This window comes from Triturus cristatus, chromosome 7, assembly GCF_964204655.1.
Source record: "Triturus cristatus chromosome 7, aTriCri1.1, whole genome shotgun sequence".
Classification (NCBI taxonomy): domain Eukaryota; kingdom Metazoa; phylum Chordata; class Amphibia; order Caudata; family Salamandridae; genus Triturus; species Triturus cristatus.
The window spans coordinates 493,457,171-493,480,518 of NC_140590.1; the positions used below are offsets into that span (position 1 = coordinate 493,457,171).

Sequence of the window (23,348 nt, forward strand, 5' to 3'; positions counted from 1 at the left end):
GAACTGTGGAGGGCTTGGACCAGGTGCCCTGCAGAAAGTCAGTGAGGGCCTCATTGAATGGCAGCAGAGGCTCAGTGGAGCTTGCTGCAGACTGAAGCACCTCAGTGAGGACGTTCGTCCTCACAGCCACGGCAGGTAGCTCGAGCCCAAGGGCTGCGGCCGCCTTGCGCAGCACCACAGAGAAAGCAGCACCCTCCTCCGAAGCCACAGTCGGAGGAGAGATGAATCCAGTGTCTGGAGAGGTATCCAGGCCACTGGCCTCCCCCAGTTCATCTGCCCAGTCCTGTGACAGTTGAGCCTGAACGGCCATAGGATCCTCGGATCCCTCCCAGTTGTCCCCATCATCCGATTCCTGGTATGCAGGAGGCAGGATCGGAGCCGGGCGATAGACAAAATGTGTCTCCAGCGGCGCCGAACGCGGCGTCCATCGACGCCGTATCGGCGCCGGGCCCGGAGTGGGGCTGAACCGGGGCTCGACGCCGAGCGGACTCGGCGTCGGAGGTGGTACCGGTGTCGACGCCGGCGGAGGAGGCGTGACGAGGTCAACCGGCGTCAACAGGGACTCGGTAACGGGTCCCTCGGGCGCTTGCGGCGTCGAGGCCGGAGCCGTCAACGGCGCCGGGGTCGGAGCCGCCGGCAGGCAAGGTTGCCCAGTCGGGTCCGCGGGGCCCGAAGGCGCGCCAGCGGGCGTCGACGGCGGAGCCAGGTTCCTCATGGCCGAGAGGAAGGCACTGACTTCCGCCGGCGTCCCGTCAGTCCCAGGGACCGGTGGGTATGGGGACTTGCGCGGCGCCTGCGGCTCCGCCGGAGCCGCGGGGGTGGAACCACCCTGACCCTCGGCCGAGTCGCGCGACCGGCGAGGGGAGTCCGAAGAGCGGTGTCGCCTCTTGGACTTCTTGGAGTGCTTCGACTTACCCGAAGGCTTGGATCCCGACGACCGATGATGACGTCGGCTGCGGCTCCGCGACCGATCCTTGGACCTCCTCCTGGACTGGGATCGAGAGGGGCGCGGAGCCGAGTGGCGAATCTCGAGAAGCTTACGGGACCGCTCCCGTCTAGCCTTCGAGGTCAGGGCCTTGCAGTCCGAACACGACTCCGCGTCGTGGTCGAGGCCCAAGCAGTAAAGGTACCAGCGGTGATGGTCCGTAACCGACATCAAGCGGCTACAGTCAGCACAGGCTTTAAAACCAGGCATCCTACCGGAGTCGAGACAAGATCAAAAAGGATCGAAAAAGTTAGTCAAAAAGTGACTAAAGGGGTAGCTCTCCCGGATCTGCGCTTACTGGCGCGGAAAAAAGAAGAACTGACGTCAGCGCGCGAGGGCGGTGTCTAAGTATTCCGACGACGTCATTCCGGCGCACGACGCCGACGACGGACGCGGAGCCGCAGACGACGCCTAGCGACGCGCAAGGGGTATTGCTGACGAAAAATCTTCCGGATCCAGTCTGACGCCTGGGGATATTCTAAGGTGAGGAATCTAACTAACGTGTTTCTTTCAGATATATAAATCATAAACTCTGTATAAGTTGAACATGTATCACTTATAAGCCACACTCGACTATAAAAACAATGTTCAAACAAAAAGCTATTTTCTATTTAGGTCAAGCATTTTGGGTGCTATCAATGGAAGCAACAATTCCAGGTGCAGTGACACTTGTCCTGTGCATCGGCCGCTGGGGATGGCCAGGCTAGTGACTTCATGAGGTGTACGGTTCGAGTCCCCAATGCCAATGATGGTGTCATAATAGAATCAATGGAAATAAGAATAAAATTCTGAGCCTCATTCCGACTATGGCAGGCTTTCCACCATCCGTCATGGTGGCTGAGGTAATTACCTCTACCACCCTGGCAAGGCTACCTCTGACGAAATGTAGAGATTTCTGCTAGACCTGGTAATATAACCTGCAGTCATAGTCACACAGATGCTCCCCTGTCAGCACTGGTCGCTACTTGTCCAATCTGCTTCTGCCTCTTCGGTTGCTGATGGATAGATGGGAGTTAGAGGGATCCCCCTCCTTTGTCATCTGCACCTGTATCCCTATCCCTGTCCCTACATCACAGTCTTGCAGTACTATGGTACTCAACTGAAAAGGGGCACTGCAGGGAGGCATGAAACACCAGACAAGGCAACTGCTTCCGCTTTTTGCTTCACTCAGGTCCCGTCCTGCCCTCCCACTGGCTGAGCCTCTTGCCAGACTCAGGCAGTCAGAGAACAGCTATAACCTCTCCTCCTGTCAGTGGATGCACAATTCAGCACAGAGGCAGGATAAAACATTATAGTACTACAGCGCATCAAAGGAAATGCGTAAAGATGTGAAAGTACGCACCATGCACCTTTCACACATGCATAATGGGCCGCTTGAAACCCAGACCACTGCGGCATTAGTGCATGCAGTCATCTTTGTGGATTTCATATTTGAATAAGTAAGGTTTCGGTATTGCTTAGGTTGTGCCTAATACCCACCTAGACTAACATTTCAAGAGATGCATGCTATGCTGGGCATTTATAAAGCGCATGACTGCCCAAACAGGCTTCCTATAGCAAGCATAGTAGGAATTCAATCAGAAGAGGTGTCTTTTGAGAAGCTTCTTGACTTTGGTTTCTTTATTGGTGTTAGAACTGGGGGTCTCTAGTTGGCAATGGCTTGCACCTTTGTCCAAATAGGGACCCTTGCTGCTAGTCAGAGTAAGGGGGATACACTCCTAAAATAACCCCTGCTCAACCCTGTGGTAGCTTGGCACGAGCAGGAAGGCTTATCTCAGGGGTAGAGTGTAAAGCATTTGTGAACACATACAGTAATACAGTGAAAACACTACAGATGGACACAACACAGGTTTTATAAAAATAAGTATTCTTTATATAGATTTAACACAAGACCCAAACGACAAAAATCCACAATACAGTATTAAGAAAAATGACTTTAAGATGGTAGAAATAACTCAGTTCACTTTAGATGGTAAATGCGACACGTTTCTCACACAGTACCTTTGAATGCGTCACGCAAGATAAACAAAAGGTTCGCAGGGAGAACGATGCGTCGGTTTCTTGCTTCGGGGGAGGCGATGCGTCTGTTCCTCAGTGCTTGCGCAAAGTAGGCGAGGCGTCTGTTCCTTACCGGAGAGGATGGCGCCCTTGAAGCGATGCGACGACGTGAAGACGATGCGTTTACCCCAGGCGGCGACTCTGTAACTTTGGAGCCACGAAAGGCCCTGCGACACGCTTCTGCGGTGATGCGACGGCGACCCTTGTGGTGGCGACACGCTTCTCCGGGGATGCGACGACCAACAGCTGCGATGGAGACACGCTTCTCTGGTGATGCGATGGCAACCCTTGCAGTGGCGACACGCTTCTCCGATGATGCGACGGTGACAGCAGCGGATGTGACATGCTTCTTCTCGTTGAATCGCGCTTCCACCTCCCAACAAAACGCAGGCTTCTGCTGACAGAATTCTCAGCAAGGAAATTCAGGGGGGAGCTGGTGGTGAAGTCTTGTATCCCTGAGACTTCAGCAGGAGGCAAGCCAGTTCAAGACCTTGGAGATTCATCTTCAAGATGATGAAAGTTGCAAATAAAAGTCTGTCTCCTTTCCTTGGAAATAAAGAAACCACTGCAGGTCAACCGCAGCAATTACACACTGGCACAGGGGCAGTCAAAAACTCCTGCAGATTCTCTGGTTCTTCTTCTTGGCAAAAGGTCTGGCTTGATTCCCAGAAGTGATCTAAAGTTCTGGGGTCTGGGTCCGCCTTTTTATACACACAAATCCTTTGTCTCTGAAGTCAGAGAGTGTTTGTACCTAGTCTAAACCAGTTCTGGGTGCATTCTGCCAGTGCACAACTTCTTCCTCTGTCAGTGTGGGCCAGGGTCATCAGATGCACCGCAGGAGGTTGAGCCAGCATTGTGGAAGGTAGGCACAGCCCTATTCAGACCTAGGTGCTACTCCTCCCACCACTCCCAATGCAGATAGGTCTGTTTAGCCTAGTGCTGACTCACCCTGCCTCCTGGAGCCTCCTCAGCCCCTGGCACTCACAAACCAGACATGTAATATACAACCTGGCAGAGGCATCCAGGTTAGGCAAGAAAATACCTACTTTCTAAAAGTGGTATTTTCAAACACAGAAGGTTAAAACCAACTTTACTAAAAGATGTATTTATCATTATGAGTTCAGGCATACTAAATTAGTTTTTCTACGATGTTCCCTGGGTCAGTTAGGATTATAAGATAATCAAACTGCCCATTCTGGCCTATGGGGACAGATTGCCTTGCAATAGTGAAAAACGAAATTGGCTGTAATTCACTATCAGGACATGCTACATAATCAGGGCATGTTCTACCTTTCAAATACAATGCACCCTGTCCTACGGCCTACCTTAGGGGTGGCTAACATGTAGAAAAGGGAAGGTTTAGGGACTGGGAAGTGGGTGCACTTACCAAGTTGACATGGCAGTACTAGACTGCACACAGACTCTGCAATGGCAGGCCTGAGACACACTTTACAAGCTGCTTCTGTGGGTGGCACAATTAGTGCTGCAAGCCCACTAGCAGCATTTAATCTACAGGACCTAGGCACACATGGTGCACTGTACTGGGTCTGACAAGTAAATCAAATAAGCCAATCATGGAGTCACTAATCCATTACATCAATTTAACATAGGGAGCACTTGCACTGTGGCACTGAATAGCAGTGGCACAGTGCCCAAAGCATCTAAACCAGCAAAACATATAAAAAACAGAGGAGACAACAGCAAAAAATGAAAGGGAGACTCACGCTAATGGTACCAGGTCTAACAATTGGTATATCTCAAGGATTGAGGAAGGGAGTCCCAAAGCTTGGCCCCTAGACAGGCAAAAGAGTGTCCCCCACTTCTTGGTTTCTTGATTTTGGGAAGCAATAAAAGCCTCTGGCATGAAGAGCACAGTGTTCGTTTGGGGTTGTAAGGGGTTATCAACACCTGGATTAGAGGGGAGCTTTAGTATGCAGTTTTATGGGCCAGACAGAGGGACTTGAATTAAATTCTCTTGTATACAGGTAGCCAATGCAAGGTTGCTAGGTAAGAAGAGACCGAATTATGCTTTGGATAGTACAGAGCACTGCAGCGTTCTGTACTATCTGTAAATGCTTGACCACCTACCGAGGGCTCCCTAAATAGGCTGAATTGCCAAAGGCAAGTTGAGACAAGATAAGGTCTTGGACAATGGTTCGTCGACTTGCAGGGTGTAGCCAACTCAAGATTTTCCTTAAGGCTCGGGGAAGGCCAAAACATGAGGCAGCGAGTTCTCTTACTTGAACCTCCATGGTGAGATGATTGTCTATCCAGAAACCCAGGCTTTTTATTTCAGTCTGGGGAGGGGAAGTCTGCCCAAATGAGAGCAGGGTAATTACAGACTGCCAGAATCTGTTTTATCTCCATTAAGTTTCAAATTACTACTGGACATCCAGTCAGTAAAGTCTCTTAATCAATCAATCAATCAATCAATCAAGGTACTTGTAAAGCGTGCTACTTACCCCTGAGGGTCTCAAGGAGCTGAAGGATGGGGGGTGGAGGGGGGGGGGTGGTGCCGCTACTGCTCGAAGAGCCAGGTCTTGAGGAGTCTTCTGAAGGAGAGTAGGTCTTGGGTCTGTCGTAGGTGGGTTGGGAGGGTGTTCCAGGTTTTGGCGGCGAGGTAAGAGAAGGATCTGCTGCCGGCGGTCATACGTTGGATGCGGGGGACATCTGCGAGGGCGAGGTTAGCGGAGCGGAGCTGGCGGGTGGGGGTGTAGAAGCTGAGTCTGCTGTTCAGGTAGGCTGGTCCGGCGTTGTGGAGTGCTTTGTGTGCGTGGGTGAGGAGCTTGAAGGTGATCCTCTTGTCGATGGGGAGCCAGTGCAGGTCTCTCAGGACGGGGGTGATGTGGCTGCGGCGGGGGGTGTTGACGATCAGTCGGGCGGAAGCGTTTTGGATGCGTTGTAGTCGCAGTTGGTGTTTGGCTGGGATTCCTGCATAGAGTGCGTTGTCGTAGTCCAGTCTGCTGCTGACGAGGGCCTGTGTCACTGTTCTTCTTGTTTCGGTCGGAATCCATTTGTAGATCCGGCGGAGCATGCGTAGGGTGTTGTAGCAGGAGGAGGAGACAGCGTTGACTTGCTTGGACATGGAGAGGGAGGAGTCGAGGATGAATCCTAGGTTGCGTGCGTGGTCGGTTGGTGTCGGTGCTGTCCCCAGAGCGGTCGGCCACCAGGAGTCGCCCCAGGCTGAGGGGGTGGGTCCGAGGATGAGGACCTCCGTCTTGTCAGAGTTCAGTTTCAGACGGTTGCTCCTCATCCAGTCGGCGATGGCCTTCATGCCCTCGTGAATGTTGGTTTTGGCGGTGTGAGGGACCTTGGTGAGGGAGAGGATGAGCTGGGTGTCGTCGGCGTAGGAGATGATGTTGAGGTTGTGGTGACGGGCCACTTGTGCGAGGGGGGCCATGTAGATGTTGAACAGCGTCGGGCTGAGGGATGAGCCCTGGGGGACGCCGCAGATGATGTCGGTGGCTTCTGACCGGAAAGGTGGGAGGCGGACGCTCTGGGTTCTGCCGGAGAGGAAGGACGAGGTCCAGTCAAGGGCCTTCTCTTGGATTCCGGCTTCTTGGAGGCGTGTCTTTAGGGTGCGGTGGCAGACCGTGTCGAATGCGGCTGACAGGTCCAGGAGGATGAGGGCTGATGTTTCGCCGTTGTCCAGTTGGCGTCTGATGTCGTCTGTGGCGGCGATGAGGGCTGTCTCTGTGCTGTGGTTACGTCTGAATCCGGATTGGGACGGGCCCAGGATGTTGTTGTCTTCGAGGTGGCGGGTCAGTTGAATGTTGACGATTTTCTCGATGACCTTTGCCGGGAACGGGAGCAGGGAGATGGGTCGGAATTTCTTGAGGTCCTTGGGGTCCGCCTTGGGCTTTTTGAGGAGGGCGTCGATTTCGGCGTGCTTCCAGCTTTCCGGAAATGTCTTTTTTTCGAAGGAGATGTGGATGACCTTCCGTAGCTGGGGTGCGATGGCCGCGTCTGCTTTGTTGAATACGTGGTGTGGGCATGGGTCTGACGGAGATCCTGAGTGGATGGAGGTGTAGTAATCAAGTCCACTCAGTTGAGATGATTCAAAGAGGTTTATTTCATGTTGGTAAAAGATCACAGGTAGATTATAAGTAGATTGGATCAAGTCTAGTTCAAGACTATATCAAGACCCCACCAGGAGCAGCCAGCAGGCAGCTCAGCCCAGTCAACTGTCCCTTCTCTGACAGACTCACCAACGTTCTGATAGCATCATCACCTTAACATTCCAATTGTGGTAGAATAACATTGGATTAACATTAACAGGATATAACAGGAGGTCATGATCTTGTGTGTCTCGTCGTCGTTGGTGTTGGCCCAGGAGGTCAGGCGGTTGGCGCTGTTGGTGATCACGGGGCGGGTCGAGTCGTGCGTCGTGGAGTTGAAGCTGTCGTGGATGTCAGCGATCTTGCGGTGGAAGAAGATGGCCATTGAGTCGCACAGTTCTTGTGAGGGCGGGATATCGTTGGCGCTGGCGTCGGGATTGGCGAGTTCTTTCACGATGCGGAAGAGCTCTTTGCTGTCGTGTGCATTGTTATTCAGGCGGCCTTTGAAGGAGGATCTCATGGCAAGTCTGATGAGGTGGTGATGTCTGCGGGTGGTGTGCTTGTGGGCTGCGTGGTTTTCTGGCTTTCGTTTGTGGAGCCATTTCTTCTCCAGCTTACGGCAGGCGCATTTGGAGGTCAGGAGCTCGTCGGTGACCCAGGTGGCTCTCCTGCTGGCGTGGCTGTTGGATGGTCTCTTGAGTGGGGCGAGGGTGTTGGCGCAGTTGTCGATCCACTGTCTGAGGTTGCGGTGTCAGGGCAGGTGGGGTTGATAGGTGGGTTCTGGGCGAGGGTGGTGGTCAGCTGGTCTTCGGTGACTTTGTTCCAGCAGTGGAGCGGCAGCTGTTGGGTGCGGTGGTTGGTTTTTTGAAGGTGAAGTGGATGCAGCGGTGGTCGGTCCAGTGGGGTTCGGAGGTGTGGTCGAAGGCGACGTGGGTGCTTGTGGAGAAGACGGCGTCCAGCGTGTGGCCTGCGGCGTGGGTGGGTGCGGTGACGAGTTGTCTGAGGCCGAGGTTGGCAAGGTTTTCGTTCAGAGTGGCGGAGTTGGCGTTGTTGTTGTTTTCGAGGTGGAAATTCAGGTCCCCGAGGAGGATGTAGTCCGTGGAGGCGAGTGCGTGGTTGCTGGCGAGGTCGGCGATGGAGTCGCAAAACTGAGCCCGGGGTCCAGGAGGTCTGTAGATGAGTGTTCCTCTGAGGGTGGTGTTGGGGTCGGTGTGGATCCGGAAGTGCAGGTGTTCAGCGGTGTTGAGGGTGTCGTCTGCGTGGGTGGTGACCTTGAGGGTGGACTTGTAGACGATGGCTATTCCTCCTCCGATTCCATTGGCGCGGTCCCTGCGGGTGATCTTGTAGCCGTCCGGGATGGCTATGGCGATGTCTGGTGCCGAGGAGTCGTTCCACCAGGTCTCGGTGAGGAAGGCCACGTCTGGGTCGGAGGTGTCGAGCAGGTCCCAGAGCTTGACGGCGTGTTTGCGTGCGGAGCGGGTGTTGAGTAGAATGCAGCGGAGGTGGTTGGGTCCAGTTCTTGGAGGTTTGGTGGGTCTGTCGCAGGTGAAGCTGCAGGTGCAGCAGGAGAAGGGTCCGTGGGTCCGTTTCGGGGCGGCCTGGAAGCCGGTGTTGTGTCGGCCGGCGTTGAGTGCGTGGAGGGAGTCGGCGTCGTATCTGAGTCTGGCGTCGTGGCGAGCGTGGGGTCCAGAGGTTCTGGCGCAGGCCGTGGTCCAGGCGCGGACGTGCGCAGACGGGCTTGCCTTTGGCACCCCTTCGGCGCGCCCGCTGAGCGGCCTCCATAAGAGGAGCTGAGGGAGGGAGGGAGGGGCAGCTGGGAGGCGGGAGCGGGGTGGCGAATGGGATGCTCGGGGGGTGGGGCCGCAGGGGAGCAGCGGCGGCAAACCAGGCAACGAGGGGAGAGGGGCGGGAACCAAGGCAGCGAGGGGAAGGGGAGCGGGAAAAAAACGGGCGGGAATCGGCGATCGGGAATCAGAAATCTGGCAGCGGGCGAACCAGAGCGGCACTCAGGGGGGCAGCGCAGTGGCTGGGGAGCGACCTAGCAGTGCAAGGTACGCTCTCCTCACCGCTGCACGGCCTCCATAAGAGGGGCTGATGGAGGGAGGGGCAGCTGGGAGGCGGGAGCGGGGTGGCGAATGGGATGCTCGGGGGGCGGGGTCGCAGGGGAGCAGCGGCGGGAAACCAGGTAACGAGGGGAGGGGGGTGGGAACCAAGGCAGCGAGGGGAAGGGGAGCGGGAAAAAAACGGGTGGGAATCGGCGATCGGGAGCGGGAATCAGAAATCTGGCAGCGGGCAAACCAGAGCGGCACTCAGGGGGGCAGCGCAGTGGCTGGGGAGCGACCTAGCAGGGCAATAAGGTTGGTGGAAAGTACTGTTAGGGAGATGATGATTTGTGTATCATCAGCATATGATACTGTGGAGAAGCCATGCCCCATTATAATGTCTGCCAAGGGTTGTACATAGACATTAAAAAGGTTAGGGCTTAACGAAGATCCCAGAGTACACTGTATTCCAGGGAAAAGGTGTCAGAGTAAAAGGAATCCTCACTCATTTGGCAACCTCTGTTACTTAAAAATGAGGTTAACCATTTAAGGGCTATGCCATTGACTCCTCCTTCCTCCAATCTTTTTGTGAGAGTTGGATGGGACACTGTGTTGAATCCGGGGCTTAGGTCTAAAAAGATGAACGTTGTTGTACCACTGGAGTCTAAGATTCGTTTGAGCTCTTCAGTCACGGCTAACAACACTGTTACCATACTAGTTGCTGCTCAGAAACCGGTTTGCATGGAATGTAAGAGTCCCTGATCCTATAAGAATGTGGAAAGATTTTTATTCATAAATTTTTCTGCAACTTTACTAATACAAGGAAGAAGAGAGATTGGCCTGTAACATTTGGGTAATGAGGGATCCAAGGTTGATTTTTTCAAAGTGGCTTCAGCATGGCCAGTTTCCATGCTGGGGGCACTTCACCTGTTTCAAGAGAGTCATTAAGTATTTTGGCCATGATGGGGCAGATAACATTCCTGCCTTTAAGAGGGATATTAGGAGGTGCAGCGTCTAGAGGAGATCTTGATTTAATTGTAGTAAGAAGACTTGTGATGTCTTCTGTTTTGATTTCGATGAAGGATCAAAGATTCTCCTTCCTATGTGTCTGGCGTGTCAGATTGAAGTTGGTGATTAGGGGTCCGACCTTAGGCATGGACGCACAGATGTTATTGGCTTGTTCTTGAAAGTAGCTTGCAAGCATGTTACATCTGGCTTAGGGGGCTATTTGTCCTATTCATAAAAGTCTTAACCACGTTAAAGAGCTCCTTGGTTGAGTTGGCTGCATTTTCAATCTTCGCACTTAAAATGAGACTCTGCCCTTATGACATAGTAATTTTTTTTACCATACTCTTAAATGCTCTTTTACTAATGGAGTCATATTGCTGCCTCCAGCTTCTTTCTTTCCTTTTGCATTCCTTTTTAAGGATTTAAAGATCTGCTGAGAACTATGTGGCAGGTACTTGGGTATAGCAGCTTTCTGTACTCTCTTGGGAAGTAACTGTTCTAGTGAATTTTCAATCAAATTTTCAAATGTAGAGTACTTGTCAGCTAGCTCTCCTTTTATAGTTGGGACCGAGCTAGATAGGGTGAATTCTCAGTTTTCAGCATCCAGCTTTGCCCAATTATGACATGGCCTGGTCTGCAGAGTGTGTGAAGGTTTAATTCCTTTTTTTTTTTTTTTTTTAGATGGAAGGGGATCAGATAGTAGTCCAATCAACAGACGAGAAGGGAAAGTTCTGGTCTTAACTCAGGTATTTTTGAAAAAATGAGATCAAGTAGATGCCCTTTGTTATGTAACATCACTCTTTAGGTGAGCGTCGAGATCCTGAATTAGGTTGTGTACAGTGGTACACTTCGTATTTACGAAGCGTAGATTTAAACTTCACAGTACCAAAAAGTATGCCTTTTGCCTGCATTGCTCTGCCACTATATCGGAAAGTACCTATAGGAACTGGGAAGGTGCTCCTAGTGGGCAAGAAATTAATATCCGGGACAGAGTGAATGTATGGGAGAGCTCGATAGTAAACACAAGACTTTCACATCCTGGGATGGGAATGGAGGGAAATTTACTATTCAGATCTTTTCTAAAAATGATTACCACCCCACCCCCTACTTTATTTTGCCAGTCAACATGTACTATTGTATAATCCTGTTGGAAGGTGATTATGATGTCTGGTGCGGGATCTTCTTTCAACCAGGTTTCCATCAAAAATAACAGTTCTGGCTTGGATTCCTCAAGGAGATTAAAGAGTTCTATTTTATGTCTGGGGAGGGACCTACAATTAATTAAATAAAAGCTCCATCTTGGATTGGTTTCCTCTACGTGTGCCTCTTCAACCATTGCGTTGTTTTTGTTTGCGCTACCTAAATATTTGTTGCAGACTTTAAAAGTCAGATTACCTGTAGATACAACATCACTGGGGTTTACACTGCGTGTGAAGCTCTAACCTAAGGGCTGTTGTAGCCGCTATAGATCTTCTCTCTAATAGGGGGAATGGGCATGGGTTCTGGCTCCTTGTCCTGTCTGGCCAGGGACGGGTGCAGATGGGCTTGTCTTTGGCCCATCATTGGTGAGTCTGCTGCGCACGTCCGCGTCATCGGGCTTGAAGAACAACTAGAACGCTAATTTTATCAGCGTCATTGTAATGCGCTCTTATACCCACGCTATATAAAACTTTATAAATAAATGTAAAAATTACGCCCTCAGCCTGGCGCTCAACGCGGCCAGGGCTTGGTGCACGTGCGCGGTAAGTTAAAACACCAGTTTGAAATCAGAGTTTTAGTCACATATACATTACATCATTCAGTTTTAAAATGTTCCCTTCAAAATTCCCCCATTAGCAGCTGAGTTAATCACCATCTAAAACTGCAGAATGGACGAGATGCATTGAAAGTTAAATGCCATTAAATATGTTTCTGACCAACGGCAAACTCCTTCATGTTCTTTGAGAGACGAATGTCAGCTGAAGAAACCTTAAAATTTCCAAATACTACGGGCCACTCGCCTTTATTCAATGCTCCTCAAGGTGAGAAAAAGCAATTGGAAGTTCCGAAGCATAACTGAAAACAATTCATTCAAGAAATCCTTCAACGAAGATGGTTTACCTCATGACGTTTTCAATGTCCAGACAGGCTATTCCCAATGATTGCTCCACAAATTCTTTGACTTTTGCTGTGTAGCCACCTACCAAAGCAATGCAAAGATGTAACTACATGATACTTGAAATTTTCAGATTTTACCCAAAACCTACTAACTACCGTTAAACATGTGTACACAGTACAAGGATATGATTGCATACTTGAGCTAAATTGTGTTTACACAATTCCTGTATAACCTAAGATTTGTAGTGGTGCCCCAGGTAAGTTGTATTTTTTTTATTCTGGGAGTCATGCCGAATAACTTTAACGGGCACTATACGGTAATGCACATCTTATGTTTTTGCAAACTTCTCTCAGGCTTAACAAGAATAAAAGAGACCATTTAAATAGATTGCAAGGCTGCACAATGCTTATCAGGACTTCATTAAAGAATTTTGGAGATTTGTTTTCACTTTTGTTCACAATACCAAAGAATTTTAAAACAAACACTAGCAAATCCAACAGGTTTGACTTTTTTACATAATGCTGTCAGAATTGCCAATGCTGGTTTGTGTAGCGAGAACAGAAACAAGCAATAGGTCTCGTATTTACACGAGTTTAAGCTATTGGTATCGTAAATGACAATGCCTTTTATTTATGTTTTAAAAACAAATTAAAAATAAAATTTACTTGCGTAAATGCGAGACCTATTGCATTGCAAATGCTTGTTCGTTGGTGGTGACCAAGGCACTAATATAAGCAAACATTTACTACACGTGTTAAGTCCAGTGGTGGTACCCTGAGGTGATGTCATTATTGCATCTGGACTTTCCCTTATGTGGTAAAGCAGGGCCAGGGAGTCGTGCAGACCGCAGAAATGTCGGTGGGGGCGGGGAATGAAGGGTTAACGCAGAGATGATTATGGGTGCGGGGGAGGGCGGGGGCAAGGAGCATCGTGGCCACAGGGAGATAAGTTGGGAGTCATTGCAGTAATGAGTACAGATGCTGTGGGGCGGGATTCGGGGATAAAAGGGGGTGGGGGCACCCTTGCAGTAATGAGTTCAGATGCTGCGGGGTTCTGGGATAAGATGGGATGGGGGGCACCCTTGCAGTAATGAGTACAGATGCTGTGGGGGGGGGGTTAGGAGGGGGAGGGGGACACCCTTGCAATAATGAGTACAGATGCTGTGGGGCGGGGTTTGGGGATAGGAGGGGGTGGGGGACAACCTTGCAGTAATGAGTACAGATGCTGTGTGGGCGGGGTTCGGGGATGGGGTGTGTGGGGGGGTCGCTGCCCATGCAGTAATGAGTACAGATGCTGTGTGGGCGGGTTTGGGGATAAGAGGGGGGGGCGCTGATCATGCAGTAATGAGTACAGATGCTGTGGGGGCGGGGTTCGGGGATAGGAGGGGGGGTTGGGGACACCCTTGCAGTAATGAGTACAGATGCTGTGTGGGCGGGGTTCGGGGATATGGTGTGTTGGGGGGTCGCTGTCCATACACTAATGAGTACAGATGCTGTGTGGGCGGGGTTCAGGGATAAGAGGGGGGGCACCCTTGCAGTAATTCCCCTGTCTCTGGAATCTGGAGTGCTGGATGTCCACCCTGAGCAGAGAGGATGTCTCTAATTCCACTGGCATTGGGGGGGGGGGGGCGGCAGCTCCCTCGCCCCCAAGGTCTCGAGGCGAAGCAGATGCCGCGAGCAGGAGAGTTGTTGCCCCGGGTTGCAAGTTACCATGGTCCCATCCGAAGTCCTGAACGAGGAGTGGACAAGGCTCATAGGCGAAGGAATGCCCCCCATGTATGATGGCGCCTATGCTTTTGGCATGTGTATAGCGCCCTGTATCATTTACTTGGCACCACGGCGCTTTATTCATCTGGGTGCCCTTTTCCTCTGGTCCTGTGTGTGATTCTTTGTGCTTGCTTGAGGGGGTCATTCTTGTTTGTGTTTCGTTACTTGAAGGGTAAATTAGTTTGATCCTGTGAACATCTTTGTAGCGCTTTGTGCGGGTGTTTACGGACGTGGAAGGGGTCTGTTATTTGTCATGTGCTGGGTGGTCGGTGGAGCTCCGCCCACTGCATACTGTCGCGCTGACTTCTTCACCAACCAGGTTCATGGCTGCGATGCGACGCTCTGCGCATGCGTGAGCGGTGGGATTAAGCTGACTTTAGCTGCAAGGCGCTATAGTGGATGTCGGGTCGGTGAACCCGGTCCAGTCGCGGAGCTTCGCCCGATCTCTGGTTCTGGTCTCGTGCTGTGGGATGAGGGCAGAGATGCTGGGTACTGCGTGTTGGTACTACTCCAAGGCCCTACGAAAAAAGCCCACACTACATGTCATCCTTGGACTCGTTGAAGTGTGTGAGGAGCTCTGACCAGTGTGTTCCGATGGACCTCAGTGACTCGCGTGTCACAGGGGTAAGGGCTGCTGTGCGTGTGGTCATACCAAAATGTACGTCATATCGATGTCTACATCCTGCATTGAAGCTTTCGCTGAAATGGGTTAAGTGGCCTGGCCCCCTGAGCCCTTTTAAGGCAGTGCTGTTGAAGTGTCCAGACGCCCGACCGGGTCGTCAGACCCTGACCACACCCGACGCAGGACATGATGACCGCAGTTGTACGATATCACCGAAGCGTGCTCACACGAAGTGCTCCGACAACTGTGCTCAGACCTAGCGCGCAGCCAAAAAACCTATTTTTCTCTTATATTTTTTATCTCACGTGTTTTTGAACGAACCCGGCGAAGTCTGTTACTGTTGTGGAGAAGTGTGGCTCACTGGTTAGAGTAGGCAGACCTGGAAGCAGAGGTCAGCCCGGGACCAGGGTTCAATTCCCGGCACGGCTGGGTCTTGAGTCCATAAATTGTCCATGGACTCGATAATTCTCGCTCCAGTGCATACTCGATTCATGGGTTCACACTCTGCGACTCTGGGCAATAGCTTGCTTAATCTCCACAATGGCCCCTCGCGGCGGGATGCCTGGCTTTCACCTTGTGGATGCCCTGCTGGGTTATCTCACAGGGGAATACCAAGACGGGTTCCCTAAGCAAGCGCTTAGAGACCGGTTGGTGATTTGCGCTATATAAATATCTGTACATTACATTACATTACATTACATTAAATGAGGAATTGTAAATTAAACTGTGCAGGGCGGTGATATAGAGGACACAAAGGACAGAGCAGTAACAACATGGCAGTGTCGAGAAACTGAATCTGGGAATGAGGAAAACTAGTCTTTGGAACCAGGCGTTGTTCAGTATCGATTAGCCAAAAGCATTGGTTTGTGGTTAACTGAGTCAGGTGTAAGCGAATAGAAATATGTATGTCAACAAAAAATAAGAGGGGGGGACCAGGAGCTAGTTATGGTCCAATGTCCGTGCTCCAACGTGAATTGTTAAATCAATGAGGACATTGTTCCGGGTTGGAGGTGAAAAAATATTAATAAACACCTGATCAACGGAGGAATAGAAGAGTCAGAGAGTAGAAAGGGAGACGGAGAGAGAGTGGAAGGGAGAGAGAAGTGAAGGTGAAAGAGGCAGAGAGATATATCCCCGGTATCAAGGATCCAATTCCGAAGGGGAGGGCTCAATTTTGCCTCTTAATTGCCCTCACACACCCCGAAGGATGTCATGCTTCATCATAGGGCTTTTTTTTGCTCCTCGTCGGGCCGGCGCTGCAATGCCCGACCTGTAAAGGAGCACCTCAGATTTGCCCTCGTTGCATTTGAGTTGGGCCTGCGCTAACCATTTAAAAACTTCCGTAAGGCAATTTTTAGCAGCCTCTGGGGATAAATAATTTTTCTTGCACGTGAAGAGGAGCTGGGTATCATCAGCATAAGCTATGATCTTAGCACCCAGCCCCTCCGCCAGATAGATAAGCGGCGTCATGTACACATTAAAAAGAAGAGGGCTCAGAGTTGAGCCCTGAGGAACACCCGTGGTCAAACTTCATGGTGTAGAGGAGAAAGGAGGCAGCCATACTTGCTGTGTTATATTCATCTAAAAAGATTCAATCCACTCCCACACCAGACCAGAGATGCCAATGTTAGACAGCCGGGCCAGAAGTTGGTGGTGCGGTACAGTGTCAAACGCGGCAGAGAGGTCTAATAACACCAGAACCGCACTGCCGGCTGAATTATATATATATATATATATATATATATATATATATATATATATATATGCCACAAAGGATTCTTGTAGTCGAAAGAACCGGAGGGACACAGCTGGGATTCCAGGTACGTTGTTAATTTCGATACAGATTTGGCATGACGCGTTTCAGACTGTGCCTTTATCAAATGCCTACTGCAGCCCCGATTTCCCGCCAGTTCACCTAAATACTCCCAGTTGTCCTGCCCATTGGTAGCCATCCAAGTGGGCTGGGTCAGAGTCTCAAAACCAACTGCAGCTGCGTTGGCGGACTGCAGGTCCCAACATGCACCTCTCACGGCATCTCAGGTGAGTCCCTCCCCTCGGCTCCAATCTATCCCTTCACGGGTCCTGGATGGAGATAAAAACGTGGTAATAGTTCTTGCCAATCGTTGCTGTCGAAAGGAACTTCCTTCCTGGGTCCCCAAGACGCCTCAACCGCATATGTCCAATACCAAACTGGGTCTGGAACCACAGATACAGTGATCCTGGTTCCTCCGTGGAATCACGAACTGCTGTCTGCAGCGACACTGTTGCTGGGCATGGATGCGGTGGGTGGGACGCACACACACACACACACATACACACACACAAACCCCTGGCCCCCCCGCCCCCCTGTTACCATGCAAAGCGGCAACATCTCTTCCGACTTTAAAATGCATATGTATTTGTGGATTGAATCATGGCGGCCTTTAAGATGTATCTATAATCCTCAGAGATGTTAAGGGAGCTAAACTCTCTGGAAGTCCAGATATTGGTGAAACACATGCCTGTTTCTCTTGGCCAGGGGATAAGGGTGTACTTTGAAGGTGCGTAGAAGGCTGCTGACATTTTCCTTAAGGCTTTTTACCTGTATTGCCTGCCCACTGATGGGCGTTTTATAATAAATATGCAGCTCTCCCTCTTTATCTGAAGCAGCTGAGAAATTAGAAATATGTATGGAAAAGCATAGGTAAATATCCTTCACCGCAGCATTAAATAAAACCTTCTTTAAAAATCCCAGACAGCAACGCCGGCAGGCAAAGAACCTGTATTTAAGATTAAACCGTGCTGCCACAGGTCCAGTGTGGGGGGTACTGCACTGACTCTTACATTTGAGACAGAATCTCCTGTCTCCGCTCAGGGTGTTTGCTTGGTTATTGTCTAGACCAGCCACATGTTAATAGGTAAGAACACGCTGTGCCATACACCCTACAGCCAGGGCTTCTTTTGGAAGTAGAGAAGACGTTGTATCATTTCTTCAATATCTCAATAACGAGCTATTTCGCATGTTTGAACACAAACATTCGTGCTGTGCAAAACGTCTTGAGGGTCGGGGCTGTGAGATCCAGTTTAATGATATGCAATCTGGTTTCCCCTGGTATTCTGGGGTTGCCTGCTCCGGAAAAGACTGACCCCTGAGTTAGTGCTGGTCCTGATGCCACCACTCTAGTAATCAGCACCATATTAACCAGGCCATCTAAGCTCAGTGTCCATTGAGAGTTAAGCTCATCTTGAATGGCCCGCACCATGGTGGAGGGAGATGGATGCAGGATGAGAAAGAACCTAGGAGTACCTTGTGATAGGGAATCAGGAGAGCTTTGTGTTATATTACTGTACATTCGGTCTATGCCAGTAAGCTGCAGGCAAGATGCTTCCCTTCTGGTTACTCTTTCCACAGATGAGTAAACATTTGTGTCCATGTCCATTTCAGATCCTGAAACCAAGAAACACCATAGTTTGGGATGTGTGAAACAAGACTAACCCACATTGTGGAATAAGCGCAATTCTTCAAATTCGCGACAGGTGGAGCTTGATGTCCAGAGCTACAGATAGGCCACAAGTAGAATGATATATTTCATAGGAATCTGTGGCGCCCATTTCACTTGATAGATATGAGGGGAAATCTGAACTCACTGTGAACAAAATAGCAATGGTTTGAAAGATGAATAAAAGATGTAATTATATCTCAAGGGCACTAGCAAGAATGAAACAACTATAGTTAAGAAGCTGAAGACTATTCTTCTCGTTTGTCTTTCTTGTACCTCTTCCATCTATCACATTTGTCTGGTTGCTTTTAGTATAAACGTGCTGTGTTGTTTCCCTTAGCATTTTTGCCTCACAATAATTTTTTTTTTACAGTAACTGGGTATCTTTCACTTCCATGTAATCCTCATTCTAATGAGGCTTCATCCATCTACTGCGTGGCGCAATTCAACATATAAATTAATTACTTGTAGATCTGAATTTCACTCATCAAGAAATGCAAACCATTCTTGACAAGAATGTTCATCAGTCGTCTTGCTCTTTTTGTTACATGACACAGAAGGTTGTCACCTATCTTGGGGGCCTCAGCGTATGGATGTATTCTGTTTGCAGCCTTCCCAACACAAGGTTCCCCGCAGATTCACTAACCCTTTTCTTTAGCAGAAGCCAGCCCTCCACAACCTTGACCTAAGTATTACCGTGATGTTGGTCAATGGCTGTTGCTTTTCCACCACCCTTTCCCATCCCCAAAGTTGTGCTTGAAAGTGGAGGGGATATGTACAAGTATTGCATTTTAATTATTGGAGAGTAAATAGAGTTTGTCTCCCTGCCTTTTAATGGAATCATTTACCCATGTTACTGTAACTTCCATGTTTGACGTTGTTGACAATAAGGGATCTGAGCCTTCTGTACTGGTGGGAATACCTTTTTGAATTTGAGTATTTTAGCCTGCATAATTCACATGGGATGTAAACAGTGAGGATCTGGCTCTGGAACCTTTATATTTCTTTGTCTCTTCGCTTGTATCTTTCAGAGACAGATGAGCTAAAGTTCCTCAACCGTAGATTCCAAAAGCACCAGAAATTAGGGTTCAAATTCCTAAAAAGAACTGAAGCTTCCAGCTGGCGAGCGGGAGGAGCCTGGCTGCAAACCTATGGATCACACTATTGCCATATAGAGTAGATGCTAAACTTGTACTGAGAAACCATGAGGAGGGAATCTGCAGGCACCCTGCATGTGGCATGTCTTGCCCTCACTGTAGCCTGACTTCTTTGTGAAGACCTGCTTTTCCCCTGGAACGTGATCTCCTTTTAGAAGTGGCTTGACATCTAGGTCGTGTAACTTTAGACTGGAATGATACTGTCATGCCCCAAGGTCGGACACGCACGACGGTCCAGTATATAAGGACCCTCGACGCTATCGAACGCGCTTAGCGTTCTAGCTTTGAGCTCTGTTTCCGTCCCTTGCTCTAGTTGCCTGACTTCCGTCTTTCCGTTTCCTGTTTCCTGTTTCCAGAGTTCGCGTTGGGTCTCTTGTGTGTTCCGCAGGGATTCCCCGCGTTGCGTTTGTTCGCAGTAGAGAAGCTCCTCAGCAAGTCCGTTGACCGCCGTTCCTAGCACGGCGTTTAGTGCCTCCTCGTTCCCGGTGTTTCGCTCACTTTCCCTGCAGTGGCGTGAGTGTTACCTGTTCCTTTTATTTTTGCCACGAGTACCCATTCCGCCTCCACAGCCGGAGTTATCTTATTGCTCCCAGTGATTCCTCCCTACTCATACGCTCCTCTGCTGTGCACAGGTCAGACCCAGTCCTGTTTCTTGTTGGGTTTCTCATCCTTTACATACCCCTTCATTCCTTCGACAGTCTCGTCCTATGTTTATTCGTCACTGTGGTTCGACACGCATCCGTGGCGTTTTTCAAGTAGTTTGGGGCATTACTTCAAGCGTGTTCTCTACTGCTTCTCCACTATACGGTCTCCCTGATTTCCGCATAGTGTCGTGGAATATCCTCCCAATGGGCAGAAGGAGAAGCTAGCGTGGACCACTGTGCCCGTAACTACAGTACAACAGAAGCACGGTAACAGCGCCGTGCGCTGCTTTTTTTCTTTACTCTAAATACATAAGAATACAGTTTGGGGAAGTAATCTGTGTTGTTTCCTTTGATAGTTTTCGTTATACACCCTATAAGAACAACTCGACAACATGCATAGTGGACCCTAATTGGAGAACCTTCCTCCGTACCTTTGAGTCTGTTGTAGATTGGTGGGGAGAGCACTGTATGTTCTCAGGAAGGGTTTGTTTTCTAATCATCTGTTGTCTGTGGTATAGGATTCTCCAGAGTGAAACCACGAGATCTATCCCATTTCAGTTTGGAGCTAGCAGAACATTGGTATGTGAGAGTCCAGGGTTAGTTATAATTAGACATATAGGGGGACGTTGTGATTACTGAAGTTAACCCGGTCTTTATATTACAGCGGAGTATTGCCTCATCCTGGACCCCTCTTCAGCCACACCACAGACGTTGCCCCCACCTTCCCTTGTTTTGTTTCCCTGTTTTCCCCTGGCGTGTCATCCGATACTCTAGTGTTTGATAGAGTCGGAAGGCCATAGGGGAAGACTGAGGCATACTCTTCACGTTCCTGGCGCTCCTGCAGAAAGCTCAGAGATCCCTTACAGATACATGGGCTCTGCTGTGGTTTCTTTAGGCAGGTGCCAAGGCTCTCATGGACCAGACCTCGGTTGTCAGTTAGCATTTTAAACAGCATGGGAACAAGAAGCATCCCGACCTTCCCCCAGCCATATTCCCATTCTATATATCAACCTCCAGAGAGTAATTCTTTATATTTTCTTGATACTAACATGCAGAGAGTTATATTACTGATTCGCCATCAGAAGAAATATATCCACTGCGCTGCATGAAGGAGAAAACAATATCCATGTTGTTATTAGCAGCTGTACACTTGATTCTCACAATGTGAGATAAATGGGAAATACCAGACTTTAACTAATGGACACAAAGGTTGTGATTTCAATTTGACGTGGAAAGGTTAATCCAGGAAGGGACGGACAATGATAAGCTGTTTCAGAGGCAGTGGGGCCCAGTTTTACAGTTTCACACACAAGACCGTACTACTGTACTACCGTATATCCTAAAAGAGTTCAAGCACTGAAATGACATAATTTCAAAGTTGGTGTAGAGAAGGAGCACTAATGTATTCTTGGCTGCTGAATGTTGGATCTCTGGTTTAATCTTTCAAAATTACGTGAATTTTCAAGTAAGTATTCTTTGGAAGGGAACTGTCTGATTTTTTTTTTTTAAGTTTAGCAATGATTACATAAAAAACAATAAAGAGACATTTTGTTTTATGAAGTGTTCTGAGATTTCATTCGAAGGCAGAGATATTCAGTCTTATTAAAGTCAACAAAGATGCTTTGAAGAAGAACCCAGAAATCTATTGCCTATAGTTTGTATAAATAATATAGCACTAAAGACCTGAGTAACGGTTTCAAAATAAGGACAGACTGCACCCTTCCAACGGTGGCAGTCTTGTGTGGTATTCGGAAGGATGTACTGTATTTTTGTTGTTTGTCACCCGTGTTCAGCTGTCAATGCATCCTAGCTGTTTAGGGGTGCACAGTTAAGGAAGACTAGAAAATGTTGACATATTACCTTGCTCCAATATCTGCAGACACACTGCCAGTGATGGGATCCCAACTGGAAGCAGTTCACAAAGAACAGAGAAGTGATCATATCTGGACAAAAACAAATACACCCATTTAAACCATCTGTAAAACACAACAGTCAAAGTTTGTGATGTCTGCCATGTTATGATGTATGCTAAGAATGAGCATAGTGAAAGAACGGATGCATCTGGCAGCCAGTATATAGAAAGATGTAACCCGTAAGAATGGGCAGTAGGGTATATACTGTGCAGGGTCATGTAAATAAGTGTACAGCAAATTATTTCCTTAATGAGAGTGCTCTAAAGGTATTGCACAACGACCACCCCACGTTGTCAAAAATGTAGACCACTGTCCACACATATATATCAGACGGAAGTCGATATCCTGAGCATCAATCATGTAGTAATGTACATATGAGTCCACACCGCGTTCTTTGATGTGTTCTTTTTTACTTTATTCCATATCTTGTAGGGTGACCAAAACTCCAATCTTCATCAGTGAAATATAGCCACAGCTTTAACCAACACGTGTTTCGTCTTTATGGATTTAATCATAGACTTCCTCAGGGCGCCTGCAGCAAAATTTATGGCAAAACTAGTGTTGAAACACCTTTCATTAGCCACCCCACAGTTTCCTCAGTAAACTAAAAGTATCCTTAATGCAGCAAGTGATCAACTGGAGAGTGCTCCGCGTGTGTCCATGGCTAATAAAAGGTGTTACACACCTCCGTCTCCTATAAAGCCACACACAATAGAGAGCTTAGGTGTCTTAGGTGTGTCTGGAGTGGTCATCACTGGCAAGATGGGAAGGAGGAGCTGGGCACAGCCCCACTTACACCTGAATAGGTTGTGTCCTGCCTCCACACAAAGGGCTGCATACCCCCTGGAGCCAGGAGGGAATGCAGCGAGCCTGAGAACTTCAAAGGGAAACCTCTAGAAGTTTCTCCACCACTTCAAAGACACAACTGGGTATGAATACTGGACCTCAGACACCACCACTTCAGGACACTTCTGGACCTGTGGAATCTCTGCCAGGAAGAAGGACTGCTGTGCTGCTCAAGGACTGTCACTCTGCTGGGCTACTGCCTTGCTGTGCTGCTGGCTTACTGCCCTCCTGCCTGGGTGAGAAGTACTGTAGCTGGATCTCTTGAGGGCCTAGCCACATCAGTCTACTGGATCTATGGGCCATTTGTCTGGCCCCAAAGTCCTTCCTGACGTCAATCAATGAAAAGCTGGAACAGGTTCTTTCGGACACCACCATGTGGTACTGCAACAAGCAGGGTGGAGTGGGGTTCTGGGTCCATTCCGGGATGCTTTTCGTCCCTAGATGTTGTTGGAACGAAAGGGCATCTTTGTAGTCACCAACTACCTGCTCTCAGAATGCCAGATTCGACTAACTGAGCAGACTGCACCTGGAAGATCACAAGAGCCGTCTGCATCCTGATGTGGCTCAGGCATCTTTCACCCGAGGAGAAACTCCCTGGGTAACTCTTTTTGTCACAGTCAAGAATGAGCTGCATCAACACTTCTGCACGCTGGGGATTCCACAAGAGCTCTT

General features: G+C 49.3%; 1 protein-coding gene across 7 annotated transcripts in view; it reads right to left on the reverse strand.

Moving 5' to 3' along the window:
• Window positions 1-23,348, reverse strand: part of HEXD (hexosaminidase D) — a 167,312-nt gene that overhangs the window by 42,052 nt on the left and 101,912 nt on the right. For all 7 annotated transcript variants that reach the window (XM_085616862.1, XM_085616858.1, XM_085616861.1 and 4 more), the window contains 2 exons: window positions 21,778-21,860; window positions 12,252-12,330 (listed from right to left, as the gene is read on the reverse strand). In XM_085616862.1, the coding sequence (XP_085472988.1) occupies window positions 12,252-12,330; window positions 21,778-21,860 (162 nt within the window). The remainder of the gene's footprint in view (window positions 1-12,251; window positions 12,331-21,777; window positions 21,861-23,348) is intronic.